The sequence below is a fragment of the Bos indicus x Bos taurus genome, chromosome 10 (genome assembly GCF_003369695.1).
Source record: "Bos indicus x Bos taurus breed Angus x Brahman F1 hybrid chromosome 10, Bos_hybrid_MaternalHap_v2.0, whole genome shotgun sequence".
NCBI classification, from domain to species: domain Eukaryota; kingdom Metazoa; phylum Chordata; class Mammalia; order Artiodactyla; family Bovidae; genus Bos; species Bos indicus x Bos taurus.
Window position 1 is genome coordinate 61,546,617 of NC_040085.1, and position 17,694 is coordinate 61,564,310.

General features: G+C 42.5%; 1 protein-coding gene across 2 annotated transcripts in view; it reads left to right on the forward strand.

The window, feature by feature from the left end:
• The first annotated feature begins 10,681 nt into the window (after positions 1-10,681).
• Positions 10,682-17,694, forward strand: part of FBXO34 (F-box protein 34) — an 82,417-nt gene continuing 75,404 nt past the window's right edge. The window contains exon 1 of one of the 2 annotated variants that reach the window (XM_027554173.1): positions 10,682-10,863. Coding sequence is in view for 1 of the 2 variants with exons in the window: in XM_027554172.1 (XP_027409973.1) it covers positions 10,715-10,863 (149 nt within the window). In the remaining variant the exon portion in view is untranslated. The remainder of the gene's footprint in view (positions 10,864-17,694) is intronic. The other variant, XM_027554172.1, reaches the window with a different exon arrangement.

Here is a 17,694-nt window from a genome sequence, read left to right on the forward strand (position 1 = left end):
CTCTTGCCTGGAAAATCCCATGAACGGAGGAGCCTCGTAGGCTGCAGTCCATGGGGTCGCTAAGAGTCGGACACGACTGAGCGACTTCACTTTCACTTTTCACTTTCATGCATTGGAGAAGGAAATGGCAACCCACTCCAGTGTTCTTGCCTGGAGAATCCCAGGGAGGAGGGAGCCTGGTGGGCTGCGGTCTATGGGGTCGCACAGAGTCGAACATGACTGAAGCGACTTAGCAGCAGCAGCAGCAGCAACAGCAGCTGTGAACCACCCATATTTGGCTCAGATATTTTTTCTTAAATAAATAGAATATTCTATTATGATTGAAGTCCTTCTTTGTGCCTCTTTTAACATTTTCTTCTCTCCTCCTCAGAAATAATTATGATTCTGAAGTTGTTTTGGGCCCTTCTCATCTATATCTTTATACTTTTATTGCAATTATAGCTGTCCACAAACAATAGTTAGCATTGTTGTGTGTTTCATTTGCATGTTTTTAACATTTGTGTAAATGGTAATATATAATGTGTACCATTTGCAACTTGCTTTTATCACTGATATCGTCTATGGGGTCACAGTCAGACATGACTGAACCAATTTCACACTTTCACTTTTTATCATTGAACCCAGTGTTTTCTGAGAATCCCCACATTGATACACATAGATCTAAATGATTGAATTCTAATACTGTTTCTTATTCCATTATATGAAGATACTCCCATGTAGTAGTTATCTATCCCCTATTTGTGATCTTTTTTTCTTCATACCTATGAATAGGGACAAATTATATATGCATAAAAATAGTTTACTTTTTCTTAAGTATTTGAAAACAGCTTTCTTCTTCTTCGTCCTCCCAATTCTCCTCTTCTTTTTTCATTAGGTACTAGGTAGTCCTGCTCTGGTTTTAAAGTTGACGGGCAGTTTTGTAAGAATGGCAGGGGATAGAAGGGAAGGGAGAGCTTGATTGGAATAAGATTTAAAATTGGCAGGCTCAGTTACTGCCTAAATGAATATTAAATTGAAAACAAGAAAACACTTATCACAAACTCATTAAAATTTTTAATAATTTTATTATTTAATATGAATAAGTTAGAAGATTCAAATAATTCATCTTTGACAATACAGAATAAAGCTCAACGTTAATTTAATGCATCAGGCTCTCTGAAGGGAACATGTGAATCATTTTACCTTTGAGAAGACACTGGGGGAAAATGTGAGCCTTTTCAAAAGACAACAAGCAGCACTGATCATAAAGACAAGTTGACCACTTAGGAAAGGATCACAAAGCTATGACCATTGGAGAGGGTCATGCTGTTTAATTTTGGGGAGCTTCCCTGGTGGATCAGCAGTAAAAGAATAATCCTGCAATGCAGGAGACATGAGTTTGATCCCTGGGTCAGGAAGATCCCCTGGAGAAGGAAATGGCAACCCACTCCAGTATTCTTGCCTGGGAAATCCCATGGACAGAGGGGCCTGAGGGGCTCCAGTCCGTGGGGTCACAGAGTCCAACATGACTCAGCGACTAAAAACAACAAAAACAACAACAACATGCTCTTTAATTTAGTTCCATTTATGTAAAATCGACAAGTTTGGCAGTTTAAATATCATTGCATTTAATGGAAGGATATTTTTACCTCTGAATATTTATGAATATCTTGATATAGTCAATAAAATTGTTCTCTTAGCTCTTTAATTCATTCACTGATTCAACAGATCAGTTTATGTCTTTAAAGAGCTCACAGAGGAGAAGGGAAGCTCTATACATAATAAAGCACATTGAAATGTTTTCAGTGGAGCAGCACACGTGGAACAAAGTACCATGAGATCATAGATCGGGAGAGTGACTAATGTTGTTTAGGGATTCAGGGAATGAGTCACAGGAGTCGTGATACTGCAGTAGGTGAATAACATGCTTGTATGAGCCACAGTACTTGCATCTTCTCTGGGCACCTGGATTGTAAGAGCAGTCGCAAAAAGGTAAAAAATGAACACCAATTTTATTCATTTTATGCCTCTTAAAGGAAGAGTGGCTTAACCGATTATTTTGGAGCTTGAAAAACAATTTTTTTTTTCCTGTAATGTTCCAACAGGGCTTTTATCATCAGAGCACAACTTCCTCTGCAAAGCAGGAAATTAAGAATCAGATGTGCCAACGTATAGAATAACACATATGTGGAAATATATTTAGGACATTTTGGAGAAGTAGTTAATGAACTTAAGAACAAGATTCTTACCACAACTATTAAGCACACATTGGTTTATTCAGAGAGTAGAGCCCTAGAGTTTTGCCAATACTGGAAATACAAGAAAGATAATGCCTGCAGTCATGCACAAGTAGGCCCTGAGTAGCAGGAACGAAGGAAATCACTGAGAAAGAGAGAGGATTCAAACCTACACTCAATATGTAGAGACTCGCATGGTATCATGTAGGAGCTAACAGGAATTGTCTTCTCAACTAGTGGTGATTATAAAAGTCAGGTCATTAGGTAGGAAAATCAGGAAATATAGGAGCTATAGTGGGGGCAGAGGCTGGAGAAGTGCAGCAGTAGTCAGAGGAACAGATGGCAAAGCCACAGGAGCAAAGAATGGGGCCTTAAGGAGAATATTATCTGAGTGTGAGAATAGGGGCTCTGAGATAAGAAAACCAGAGTGGCTCTGAATAAAAGGGAGCAGTCAGGTGCCCCCACTCTTTCACAAGGCCATTATGCCACTCTGAAGGCACACTTTGGCTTTGTTGAGAGGAGGGGCATCTAAAGAACCCAGGGATTGAACCTGGGTCTCCTGCATTGCAGGCAGATTCTTTACTGTCTGAGCTACCAGGGTAGTTCAAAGAAAGGACAAAACAAGCTCTAATACATATATGTGTTGTCGGCCACATGTGCCTTACTGAATGGAGAAGGCAATGGCATCCCACTCCAGTACTCTTGCCTGGAAAAATCCCACAGACAGAGGAGCCTGGTAGGCTGCAGTCCATGCGGTCGCTGGGAGTCGGACACGACTGAGCGACTTCACTTTCACTTTTCACTTTCATGCATTGGAGAAGGAAATGGCAACCCACTCCAGTGTTCTTGCCTGGAGAATCCCAGGGACAGGGGAGCCTGTTGGGCTGCAGTCTATGGGGTCGCACAGAGTTGGACATGACTGAAGCGACTTAGCAGCAGCAGCAGCAGCAGCAGCAGCAGCAGCAGCCTTACTGAAGGTATATAAAACATTACACATAGCCCAGCAGTTTTAAGAAGCGGTGAGGATTGAGGTGTGAAAAAATGATGGGATTCTCTATTAGAGTAACAGTAAATTCTAATACAGTAGAGGGATGGGTCCATCCCTTCTGAATGGGTGTGTTCAGAAGAAGCCAACCACCATATACTTTTCCAAGGAAAATATCTAGTTCATTAATGTAGTATTAGTATATTACTCCTTGATAAAACAAATGATTTAGCAAGGAAATGCTGGTAACTGAGCTCTGTACTGGAGAAGGCAATGGCACCCCACTCCAGTACTCTTGCCTGGAAAATCCCATGAACGGAGGAGCCTCATAGGCTGCAGTCCATGGGGTCACTAAGAGTCGGACACGACTGAGCAACTTCACTTTCACTTTTCACTTTCATGCATTGGAGAAGGAAATGGCAACCCACTCCAGTGTTCTTGCCTGGAGAATCCCAGGGACAGGGGAGCCTGGTGGGCTGCCGTCTCTGGGGTTGCACAGTCAGACACGACTGAAGTGACTTAGCAGCAGCAGCAGCAGCAGAGCTCTGTACTTTTTGCAAAGTATCTTTGGTATTTCAAAGTAAGACTTGGCACTAAGAGCATAGTTATGCCTGGTGGAAAATGTCAGCAAATCCTAAAATTGCAGAATATGTTGGTGGCATTTTTTTTAAAGAGCTCACTTTTGAGCAAAATCAATGCCCTGGACCATTTTAGCAAGCTGATGTAACTAGGTTACCTTAGCCAGGCAGCCTTTCCTTTGCTACAGCAGGTGCCTGTGAATTTGGTGTGCTAAAGCTGAGGAAGAAGAAGGACAGGCTGGCTAGTTTTGTGCTAATGCCGCAGGCTCCCCCATAGTAAATGTCAGTGATTTGAAAATATCGTTTTCTTAAAGATTTCAAAGTGTCACGAGTTCCTACTCATTTATTTAAAGAACACAAACACGCATTCACAGATTCTTTTCCCACAGGTTTTATCAACTTCTAGCATCATTAGTTTAGGATTGTTCCAGAAGCATAGCAAAACAAAATTATTTTATTTATTACACTATAGCAGTGCTTGCCCCCAAAGAAGTAGGTTAGTGTCCCCACCCCCCCACCAGTTTATTTCCTATCCAACAATCTCCCATCCATGAATATAAGTGTGTGTGTGTGTGCGTGCATGCTAAGTTGCTTCAGTAATGTCTGACTCTTTGTGACACTATGGACTGTAGCCCACCAGGCTCCCCTGTGCATGGAATTCTCCGGGCAAAAATACTGGAGTGGGCTGCTATGCCCTCCTCTAGGGGCTCTTCCCAACCCAGGGATCAAACCCAGGTCACTGGCATTGCAGGAGGATTCTTTACCATCTGAGCCACCAGGGAAGCTCCCATATGTGTGTGTATGTGTGTGTGTGTATACATATGCACACACATATATGGGTGAAGGCAATGGCAACCCACTCCAGTATTCTTGCCTGGAGAATCCCATGGACAAAGGAGCCTGGCGGACTACAGTCCATGGGGTTGCAAAGAGTTGGACATGACTGAGCGACTAATACACACACACACACACAACGCTAGTGGTAAAGCACGTGACTGCTAGTACAGGAGATGTAAGAGACGCGGGTTCTGTCCCTGGCTTGGGAATATCCCCTGGAGGAGGGCAGGGCAACCCACCCCAGTATTCTTGCCCGGAGAAGCCCATGGACAGAGGAGCTTGGTGGGCCATAGTCCATAGGATCGCAAAAGATTCGGACATGACTGAAGTGACAGTATGGCACAGCATACACATATATGTACTAGGATGTTTTTAGCTATTTTCAAAATTTTTAGGAAGTCCTATAATGTCTTAAATAGTAATACAATTTATTGTTTTATATAAAAAGAAGTCTCAAGGATTATTTTAATCAGAAGTTCAATTATGGCATCAAGGATGCAAGATACTTCCCTCTTTCTGCTTTGCCCTCCTCTCATGTTGTCTGCAGCTAACGTCGCTCATGATTCCAGGATGGCAGTTGCACTGCCAGGCACCATGCACAGGCACAGTTCTAGCAGCAGAGGACAAACTTTTTCTTCTTGTGTGTTTTTCTCTCTCTTTTCTTGTTCTTAAGTACACTTTTATTTATGAGAGTAATGCATTTCAGCAGAAAATAATGTCTTTTTACTAAAGGTAAGAAAAATCTTTTCTGGATATATCTCGGGTTTCCCAGGTGTGCCAGTGGTAAAGAACCCAACTGCCAATGCAGGAGACATAGAGGCTCGGGTTCAATTCCTGGGTTGGGAAGATCCCCTGAAGGAGGGCATGGCAACCCACTCCAGTATTCTTGCCTGGAGAATCTCATGGCCAGATGGAGCCTGGCAGGAAAAACCTTTTTCAGGTATATCTCAGTAAACTTCCCTTTGCATTTTATTAGGTAGATTTGCATCACATACCCAGGCCTCAACCAATCCCCGACAAAGAGTTTGGGACCACTCAAGTGATGACTTTGCTGCAGTGTTTCTCACCTTTGGCTTTTGGTGGGGTAATTATCCTTTTGGAGGAATAATTGCAGTGGCAGTGCTGAACTCAGTAAGCCGCTGAGTAGCATCCCTGGCCTCTCCTGTTAGATGCCAACAGCAATTCTCCCCAAGCTGTGGCAATCAGAAGTATCTTCAGACGTTGTTGAATGTCCCCTGGGGGACAAAATCTATCCCCCCACTGACAACCACTGGCTTAGGTCAGTCATTGTTCATCACATGGATCTGGGCCCATCTCCCCTGAAACACACAGAGAGTGCCTAAGCCCAGGATTCTGTTAGCAAGGAAGAAAAGGGAAATTGCTATTTTATAGACAGTCAATGGACAGTGACTCCTCCCTTCCTCTATCATTTTTTTTTCTTGCCATTTTTCAACAAACAGATCAGAGCCTTATCAAAAATATGAAAGATAAAAGAATGAGTTACCTGGTATTACCCGATGAATGCTAGTTCCTGTCTAAATGCCAGGTGGATAGTATTAATATAAATATCCTTATGTTTATATTATTATAAGGCTAATATATTAATTATATATAATGATTAATATATTAATAATATATTATATATTATACGATATATTAATATATCTGATTAATTGGTGAATCAGAAAATTTGGTCAAAGGTAATTCGTATGGAAGCACCAAAATCATGATTGGTTGGTTGGGTTTTACAAGATGTTCCTACTTTTGGTCATTTTCTGGTACTAAGACCTTAGGTTTTGATTTTATTCAGGTTCTACTTCTACTGTACAAGACCTTTTACTCTTGTTATTTTTATTGATCATCCATTGATGATGAACTTATGCATCCTGGATTAACTTGTTTAGTGTGAGTAGGTATGAATATTTCGGAGAAGGCAATGGCACCCCACGCCAGTACTCTTGCCTGGAAAATCCCATGGATGGAGGAGCTTGGTGGGCTGCAGTCCATGGGGTCGATAGGAGTCGGACACGACTGAGCGACTTCACTTTCACTTTTCACTTTCATGCATTGGAGAAGGAAATGGCAACCCACTCCAGTGTTCTTGCCTGGAGAATCCCAGGGACAGGGCAGCCTGGTGGGCTGCCGTCTATGGGGTCGCACAGAGTCGGACACAACTGAAGTGACTTAGCAGCAGCAGCAGCAGGTATGAATATTTTAAATAATTCGACAGATATGTATTGGGTGCCCATTATTGTCAGGCGTGGATTCTGTGAAGGAAAGTGACAAGGCTGAAATACTGCATAGAGAGTTAGAGAAAGCTCTGAGGAGGTAACATTTCAGCCAAGACAGGGTCAGAATGGAGAGAAATTGAGTAAAGGGAAATTGCTATGAATCTGTGTTGGTGTTGTGGAAGCTGTCATCTGAATGTTGCTGAAAGGTCAAAGGGCACTTAACAACAATGGGCTTGTTTAAGGACGATACCTTGGAGGGAGGAAGACCTGAGACCTTGATTCGATTTTGCCTTGGCATTTCCCTAGAAGAGGTTGTTGTCTTACTTCCCTTTTTAAGTGTGCAGGTTACCATAAAGTTAGTTGATCTAAGGGACTTTTTTTTTGAGAAGTTAAATTTATTTTCAAAATTATTTTCAAAATTTTCCCAGTGATGCTGGGAAAGATTGAAAGCAGGAGGAGAGGGGGAAGACAGAGGACGAGATGGTTGGACGGCATCATTGACTAGATGGACATGAGTTTGAGCAAGTTCCCGGAGATGGTGAAGGACAGGGAAGCCTGGCGTGCTACAGTTCATGGGGTTGCAAAGAATTGAACATGACTTAGCAGCTGAACAACAACAATAAATTATAAGATATACTCATCTTTCTTGGCAGTTTGCTGCCCTGGTCCTTCTGCTTCCCTTTAGTTGCTCTTCTGTTTATCATGAATGAGGTTCTTTCTCCTGGCTGAGTAGCCTCTGCTGTTTCCCATCACCATCACCACGCTTCATCCGTGCATACCCTGGGCATAAGCTCAGTGCTTCACACATGCTCCAATGATTTCATTCAAGGAGAGGTTAACTGCATGCCTTAACCTGTGTAAACTTTAAATTTTGGAAAGCACTTTCATTTTTCTCACTTGTTTGAGCTTCATGGTAATACAGTGAACTAGGAAGGGAAAATCATAATCACACCTAGGAAGCTAGTTTTGCAGTAAAGAGGGGCCTAGAGACAAACTCCAGTGATCCTGCCTTTTGGTATCCTTTGTCATAAATGGAAGAAGTAGGTTGGGTTAAGAGTTCAGGGTTGTAGACGACTATCACAACGTGTTTTTCTTTTGAGGTAGGAGTGAGCTATTGAGGAGCCGTGATAGGTTCTTAGTTTTTATCTGAGTGGAGAGTACAAATCCATTGAACTGGGTCTTAATGTGACGTTTGCTTGCTGGTTTGAGATGACTAAGTTCTAATCATTGATAAAATAACCAAAGTAATATATCAATACTTTATAATATTTAGACCTTCTCTAAATACACAGACCTTCAGCTGCTGTGCCCCTGAAGTCCCTTAATCTGTTCTTCTGTCAGCACTGCTTCAATCCCACAACCCCACTGTGTCACACTGCTACCCAAGCAGGCCAGGGAACTCCCTCCCAGGTGTGAGGCATTGCACTGGTTCTACTAGCTTTTTGCAAAGTTTATTCCCATTGTACAGATGGAGAAACAATCAAAGAACTACTTGTCTCAAGTGGTTTCACTGCCTGCTACTCTGATTGTTTTCTTAGACTAGTGCTATTCAAAGTGTGGCCCACAAGGCAGCTGTAGAGTCAGTCCATGGTAAGGGCAGAAATGAGAGGAAGAGTTTCAGAAACTTTACTAGCAATTTGACAGAGTAACTTTATGTGTGCTGAGTTTAGTAATCAAGAATTTTGGCTGTTTAACACAACAATTTCACATTCTAGAAGTTTTAGTCAGTTATATTACATTTTACAAAATAGTTCACAATGCATTAAATATAAAAAAAATCCCTGCACGACTGGTTCTCAATCAGACACAGTCTGAAAAACGCTGCATTAGACCAGTCTTTAATCAGACTCTAACAGTGAAGATATACTGGCCACATGGAAACCAGTGTCATTTTGATATTTGTGTTTTTTGCAGTTTCAGTGTCTTTAATCCATCTGCAATTTCCAGGAACGGTACAATGAGTGATATGGTAAGAGTTCTGGGGTCCTTGCTCAGTTTGGCTCTAATAATGAGGCAGGAGATAGACAGGCCCCGGGCTGAACAGTCTCTCCCCTGAGGAGAGAAACTCCAAAACAGTAGGAACTCCATAAAAGCAGGATAATGGAGGAGGCCGGGGCCTTTCCAGATAGAAGACGAGTGCATGCTAAGTCGCTTCAGTCGTGTCCAACTCTGTGCATCCCTATGGACTGTAGCCCGCCAGGCTCCTCTGACCGTGGGATTCTCCAGCAAAGAACACTGGAGTGGGTTGCCATGCGCTGCTCCAGGCGATCTTCCCAAGCCAGGGATGGAACCTGCTCTCTTTACATCACCTGCATTGGCTGGGGGGTTCTTTACCACCAGCGCCACCGGTAAGAGACCACATATTCCTCATATTCAAAGTTAAGGAAAACTCCTTGCCTATATCCATGCTCAGAAAAGGCTCCTTGGAGGTCAAAGAGAGGGGGCATCACCTCATAGTGATGTCAGCTGCCCATAAGTCTCTTGGCTAGAATTCATCATGGCTAAAAGATACACGCACACATGGGGGGACCCTGAGAAATAGCAAATACAGACTCAGAAACAGGGAACGCAAGACGATTGGTCAAAGGAAACCTGGAAGAAATGACCCATAAAAGTGACTGCAAACTACCATGAGGGCGAGACTTTTAAAAGTGCCAATACTCTTTCACCTAGAAATTCCATTTCTGGGTATTTATCTTAAAAAATTTACATTCATGAAAATGTCCTATGGTTTCCATATAATGTCATAAAGGAAATGTCTGAGAATGAAGAACTTGGTAAATTTTGTATGTTCACTTAATATAATTTTACACAGCTTCTAAAGTGTTTATGAAGCTTATGTAGAACTAGGAAAAAATAGTTATAAACGCAAAAACAAAAAAGCACTCCAAACCAACAAGGATCCAAAATTGTGTGTACACTGTGAGCACAACATTGTAAAATAAATATGCATGAGAAAATGTCTATAGGAAAATAGGCTGAATGCTGAGTGCCTGTGTCAGGGTGAAGGAGTTTTTTTCTTTTATTGCCCTCATGTTCTATGATGTGGTCAAAATTATTTTTACAGTGAATACAATTATCAGTTTAAAGGGTGAGTATAAAATAGCCTTCACTGGCACTCTCATTTGAAAGTATTAAAGTACCAAAAACCTCTTTTGTAGTCATCATTTACAATCCCTTACTCTTCTAAAGATCACATTTTGAGACTGTCAACCTCAAAGTTTATCAAATTGCTGGTAGGTATCACTGCCATTGAGGAGGGCATGACAACCCACGCCAGTATTCTTTCCTGGGACTCCCATGGATAGAGGAGCCTGGCGGGCTACAGTCCATCGGGTCCCAATAGTCAGACACGACTGAAGCGACTTAGCATGCACGCACGCATTCCTGCATTTGTATAGAAAAGAACGTTACGGACATTGCCAATCCCTTCATTTTACAAATAAGAACTCTGAAGCCCAGCTTCCCCAGGTAGTAGCAGAACCGAAACCTGAACCCAGATCTACCAGGTAACTACCAGTAATTTAACACCATTTAGATAGTTCCACCGACATCCACCCACGAGTATTAACAGACTTGCCGTTGCTGCTGACTGTTGAACCCTGGCTTACTACCATTCTGGCTAGCTTGAGGGGTTGAGTCCTTTCTCTACAGGTCGTGCTCGAGCTTTCACTCTTCACCACTTGGGGGCCCGAAGAAGCCTCACCAGGTTTTCTCCCTGTTTAAGTGCCCCCACTCTGAAACCCCAAGCGCCCGAAGTGCCGCAGAAGCCCGGCAGGGGGCGTTGTGACCCTGACTCCGCGGCCCCTCCCCTGGCCAACCGTCGATTGGGCCGGCGCGTGACGTCACGCCGTTTTAGCCAAACAAATGGGTTTCGGGGCGAGCGTTGGGCTCCGCCGCGCCGCGCTGGGCGCTCGGTCTGTCTCAGCGGTGGGGAGCGAGCCAGGCCTCCGGCCGCCGCCGCTGTATAGGGGTGTGCAGCCCCTGGCCAGGCCCCGGCCGGGGCAGGAGCGCAGGTGGGTCCGGGCTGGGGTGGGGCGTGGCGCGAGAGCAGCGCGGTCGGGGTCCGGCGGCGGCCACGGTGGCCGCTCCCCGCCCCCTCCCGCCGCCCGCCTGCGCTCTTGGGGCGCCGGGCGGGTGGGGGCGGGGGTGCCGCCCGCCGGTCCGAGGCTCGGTCTGGGGCAGGGACTCGGTGGCCTGCACCTTGTCCTGGGACGGCCTCCGCCTGCACACGGGCCGGGCGCTGAGCGCCCCCGCGGGGCTCGGAGGGTCAGGCGGGCCGGCGGGCGGGAACGGGGTCCCGGGTCTGGGTTGAAGCCGAGGAGATCCGGGATAGGCCCTGAGGAGTTTCAGGATCGTCTCTCCCATCCCCGGTACTGGCGGCCGGTGAGGAAGTCGGGCCCTGGGTGGGGGTTGTTTTGCCCGGTGGCTCCCGCCAGGGCTCGGCCGCTCCGTCCTTCCCTGTCCCAACGCAGGTGAGCTGGCGCCTGTCCTTAACCTTCTTTGGGGACCGGGCAGGACGGAGGTTCGGAGGCTTCTCTGGCCTCTGGGCTGGTGCAGGTCGACTGCGGTTCCGCCCCAGTCCGCGATGAAGTCACAGTGCTGTGGGTCCGCGTGTCTGTGACGTCAGGGGTTACGAGGATATGAGCTGTGATGTCACTGCAGGCCCTGGTGGGAACCCTGGCTCACAGAAGGGCCGGGAGGACCGGGACGGGGAAAGAAAGGAAGTTCAAGCTGCTGTCAACGCCTGGGGTCCCAGGGAATTTGAATCGAAAGTTGTTCGATATCAGCATTTTACAGTTTTAATGTAGTAGTTGTCAAGTTCTTTAACTTCATTTCGAACAAGCATTGTTACACAGTTCAATATAATATCCATTTGATTTAGGAAAATCTCAATCAGGAGGATTTTTTTTTTTTTGGTGGGGGTGGATGGTGGGTGTTTGATCTAAATGCTTTTCAGAGAGCTTAACTCGTAGTTTGATGGCTTGTGATCGGAATTGCTGAAAAAGAACCAATTTGAGTGCTGATGATTTCCTTACTCTTTCTTGCTATACAATTTTGAAATAATTTATCTGCCCATTTGCTTTTTTGTTGTTAAGAGAGTGGCTTGGAAGAGAGCGGCTTTTAAGTCAACTTTTTCTTTTGTAAAAAGGAAAGGAGGAGGTCTGAATTAATCCAATATTATTGTTAAATAATAATTACCTGGGGATTTAATTTATCCCAGGTTGTCCCTAGTCATGGATAATTGAGGGTTTCCTGCGGTTATAGCTCACCAAAAAGGCTTTTTCTTGTTTTCCTACTAAGACTGGGTGTAACAGTAAAATAACATATACCAGGAACTGCTTGCCTGGACAAGTAACTAAAATTTTGTCTGTAGTGCTTGCAAATATGAAACTACAGAATTTTAAAAAATGCCTTGTTTGTGAATACCGCTTTTCTTCCGAAGCTTTCCAAAGAGATCAGGCTAGAAGAGGAGCTAGACCTGCCTTTACTAGCTTCAAGTATTGCAGCATATCAGTACTTGGGCTCATCATTTCTTCCTCTCTATAAAACCATTTAAATAGAATCTAGTTTGAGAGGTAGATGGCTAAAACTTAAGCATAATTGCAATTTAGTGTCTTCAGCAGGAAACTAGGATGGGAGTCCTCAGTCCCTCCCTATTGACCTTGACTTATTAGGGGTTTTCTGTTGTTAATACTTCTTCTCTTATTTGCTCTTTAAAGGTGATTGAAAAGGTATTGCGTCTCTAGATTTTGCATCAACATGCTGGTGGAAGTTATGCTGTGTTTCTTTGTTTACTCAGAAAATGAAAGCAGAAATTTACCCTTGTTAATTACTGTTAGATTTGACTGGAAGTTTATAAAACAAGATGTTCTTGTAAATCTCATTTTAATACTCACCATACTTTGGACATTCTACAGCATTGTGTGTACTATTTGAAAATTACAATATACATATTTTAAAACATTAGGAATTGTGTGGTGACAATGTTAAGGCTCTGAAGACATAATTTGGTTTTTTGGATCCTCAAGGCTGATAAGTACCAAATTAACAATGAAATTGCTAATTTGAGGGTGTTAACCAAGCTACTCTTTAAAATTAAATGATCATGACAAGATATTATGTAATGGAGTTGAAGGAGGTACAAAAAGAACACTTTAATGTATCTATTCCAATGAGCCTTTTTGGGGGAGGCTAGATGGTGCTGCTCCGTCACTTCAGTCGTGTCCGACTCTGTGCGACCCCACAGATGGCAGCCCACCAGGCTCCCCGTCCCTGGGATTCTCACATGGATGCGTGTAAATTAAATGTAGTAGTGTACATCGGAAGGGGTGAAAGTCAAACTGTGTGTAAGTGGAAAGACACATAAATGATGATGATAAAATAGCTTCTCCTTGGCAGTGCATCTCCCCCACCCCCACCCATTGTGTTTAGCAGTTTAATGATTTTTTTTTTTTAATGGAAAATGAGTTGATAGGTGGTGAATAAAGGTCTTCATGTATTCTAATATGACTGAGAGACAATGAAAACTATAAAAAAAACAGCTTTGAATAGTTGTAAAACTAAACCAGCCATAACACGTAAACATTTTTACAGTTTGTTTCTACTTTGAGCAGGTTATTTTTCACCCAGGCCTTGCAGTTTTGGGACTAGGAAGCAGCTTTTACTTTTTATAAATGGAAATTTATTTGAGATCAGTATTATTTTGTTATTTTATCCAGTTGCTGTATTTAGGGGACTAAGTTAGCCAGTCATTAGTGATACAGCATCTTTCTAACAGATAAAAGCAAATATAAACAATAAAAGTACTAGAAATTCTTTAGGATATGTTTATTGGCTCAATTATTCTATTAATACATAGAATTAAAATTCTTATACACATTTTTTACTTCCTTTTCTAATAAATTTATGCTCAGCCAGTTTAATTTGTGCAATTTTGATACTCTAGTAGCCCTGAATCTTATTTTCATATTTATTGGGGAGAGAACATACTAATGGTTAGAGACATCATTTAGTGTTATCTTCCAAAATTTGCAGCTGTTTAGAACCAGACACTTGAGAGAAGCTACTATGGTAGAATGAATGCCTTCCTTGTTAGGTCATGTGTGACAAAGGCAAAATTCAGCAAGTGCATAATCTGTAGTCCTTTGGAAGCAACAATAACAAAAAAAGAGCAAATGAACTCCAAATGCATCTAGGTCATTGGGAATTGAATTCCTGTCAATTCTTACCCATGCATAATTTATCTTCCCCCCTTTAGTTCATGTTTATGGTACTTTGAAGCTGATGAACATACTGTATTATCTGGGGAAAGCATTAATGATTTAAATGTAGGTGTTTCTTAAAGTCAGTTGAGAGTTTGTCAGCCTTTTGTTTCTAGGTCCATCTTCTAGTTTGCTTTCCACAGAAGAGGCTCCAGGTCTTCCCTTTTTAAATGTTCAGCTCTGGAAACTTAGCACAAACATTTTTCAACCCTCAACACAGTGTAGATTTAAATGTGAAACTAAGCTCTGTTTGTGTATCATGTTATTATCAAGCATGGGTTTTACTCATACAGCAGGCATTTTTGGGTACTCTCTGCCAGGTCCTCAGCCAGGGACTGTGTGACCTTTGTTTTAACATTCTGTGGGTGTGGAAGGCCATGAGTCTGAAGGGCAAGAATTGGACCAAGAGGATGAACCATTTACGTTAACGCAGATTGGTCACAGGTTTAGTCTAACTGTGAGTCAAGGAGGTATTAGAAACTCAGGTAAAAAGAATGAGAAACAGATTATTTTATCCCAAGACAGACAAAGGGGTTAGTCTCCACAGATTTGGATTGTTCTAGAATGAAGGGAGCTTAGTATGCATTTTCTTTCAGGCAACAAGTACTCAAGACCAGAACTAGCCTGTGTAGTCAGTCTAAGACTAGAGATAGAGCTAGAGAGAAGAGGAATAATCCAGATACCCTCTAGAGGAATGTATATACCTTCTTTTTCTTCTTAAGATCAGTCCTTTAATTGACTAACTTCTGAAACAATGTGAGCCTCTCACAGCTTCATTTCCACTCTGCTTTTTCCCCCCCTATCATTTTATCACGAAAATTTCAATCATAGAAAAGTTGCAAGAATTGTTTATACATTGAATACCTAAATATCGACAACTTAGATTTTGTAATTCTTATTTTGCTACATTTACTTTATCTGTCCACGCATTCTGACTTCTCTGTCAATGTGTTTTATCAACCCATCTTATGTTTTGGTTGTATTTCAGAGTAAATATACTTTACTCTTTACTTGAGCATTCCTATCATGAACTATTATTTTGTAAATAAATAGTTTAACTTGTCCCTTAGTTTGAACAAGTTCATACATCTCTTTAACCCATAACCCTGTCAAGATATAGAACATCACCATCCCTACTGAAAGTTTCTTTGTGCACCTTCCAAGTCAATTTAGTTAAAATTTTAATCTCCTGCAATCTTAACTCCACCCTTCTGAAACTACCTGTTGAAAGGGCCTATTTGTTAGCACTGAATGTGGCATTATACTGGGGGTTCAGAATATAAAGAAGAACATAGCCCCTGCTCTATTTAAGCTTATAATTTAGTTTGGATTTTAGTTTGGTGTCTGATGAATAAATGTTCCATGAATTCAGAGGAGGCAACTTCGACTGCTGTGAAAGCTTTTTAGATGTGGGTCTTGGATTGGACTTTTATTTTAGGACCTAAAAAAGAGATTTTTTTTTTTTTTTTAAAGAAGACTGAATAAAAGTTGTGATATTAAAAAAGAAGAAAGAAGGACTTCCTTGGTGGTCCGGTGGTTAAGAATCTGCCTACTAATGCACGGGTTCAGTTGCTGGTCCAAGAAGATTCCATGCGCGGCAACTAAGCCCCATCTCCCGAAGCCTGTGCACCTAGAACCTGTGCTTTGTAACGAGAGAAGTCACTGCAATGAGAAGCCTGCTCGCCACAACTAGGGAAAGCCCACATGCAGCAGCGAAGACCCAGGACAGCCATAAAGAAAGAAAAAGAAAAACATATGGTATAAAGGAACTGTAGCACACAAGGGGCCCAATTTTGGAGAGAGTTTGAGCATTATTTTTTTATATAGGATAATCTTTGAGAAAGGAAGCAATATGAAGAATGGATCTTAACCCAGTTTGTCATCTTTGGTATTTAGTTGAATGGAAGACATCTTCACATTTTTTGAATTCTCTCCTTTCTTGGTTCTCGTCTCTTATTTCTCCTGATTTATCAGCTTTGCTGGCAATTCTTTCTCTTCCAGATCCAAACTATCTAAACCTCTTTTTTTAAAATTGAAGTATAGTTGCTGTACAATATTATGTAAGTTATAATGTGTACAGTTGTATGCAATAGTGTACCATATAACGATTGAATAACAGTTTTTTTGGGTGGGGGGCCATGCTGCACAATATGTGAGGTCTTAGTTCCCTGGCCAGGGAGTGAACTCGCTCCTCTTGCATTGGGAGTGTGGTGTCTTAACCACTGGACTGGGGAAGTCCTACAATTTTTAAAGGTTATACACCACTTATAGTTATTATAAAATATTGGCTATACTCGCTGTGTTATATAATATATCCTTGTAGTTTGTTTTTTACCTAATAGTTTGTACCTCATACTTCTCTACCCCTGTGTATCCTCCTCACCCTCCACAACTGTGGACCACTAGTTTGTTCTCTAGATCTGTGAGGCTGTCTAAAGCGCTGTTGTTAACTCTATATTGTGCTCCTTGTAATCTGGCCGGTAGCCTTTTAGGCTTTTCAATTATAATGCTTTCCAGGTCTGCTGCTGCTAAGTCACTTCAGTCGTGTCCAACTCTGTGCGACCCCATGGACTGCAGCCTACCAGGCTCCCCCGTCCCTGGGATTCTCCAGGCAAGAACACTGGAGTGGAGTGCCATTACCTTCTCCAATGCATGAAAGTGGAAAGTGAAAGTGAAGTCGCTCAGTTGTGTCTGACTCTTAGCAACCCCATGGACTGCAGCCTACCAGGCTCCTCCATCCATGGGATTTTCCAGGCAACAGTACTGGAGTGGGGTGCCATTGCCTTCTCCCTTCCAGGTCAAGCCTATATCTTTATCCATAAGCTGTTAACTCTTGATAGGTTTCTAACTGCTAATAGGATGAGGCTTTTTTTTTTTTAATATTTATTTGTCTGTGTTGGATCTTCGTTGTACATGCAGGGTCTTTGTTGTGGCACATGGGCTTAGTTGTTCCATGCCATGCAGGATCTTAGTTCCCTGACGGGGACTCAGACCCATATCCCTTGCATTGCAAGGTGGATTCTTAACCACCGGAACGCCAGGGAAGTCCCAGGATGGTGCCTTTTTTTTTTTTTTTAACATCCCTGTTTACTTTGTACTTATTTTACAAGAATCTGTAGCAAGAGCATCTGCTGTAAGTAGTTGTAGCAAATGGGATTTATTAAGAAAGAGGTAAACATTGAGTAGAGTGAGTGAACAAACTAGACTGAGTTTCTTGGAACAGACCCCACAAGGACATTATAGAACTTGCCTGAGAAGGGGCTACTGCCATTATGGGCTGTGTTGTTGAATCAGAAAGCTGATTTATACATGGCGGAAGTTTTCACTTCTTTGGGTAAAAATATCACTACATGTTACTTTTCACTCTCTATATCTTAAGTGATCTTCTTGGCCACGCTTTGGTCTTACGTGAAACCTTTGCTTCAAGGGCATCTGAAAAATGTAGTTTTTAGCTGTCCAGCCTCTGTAAATCAGGACGTCCATGTGAGAATAGATCGAAGTGAGTATTGAATGAGTCTACATCAGGAAGCTTCCACAAGCCTCTTATCCTTATCCATCAGAGGGCAGACAGAATGAAAACCA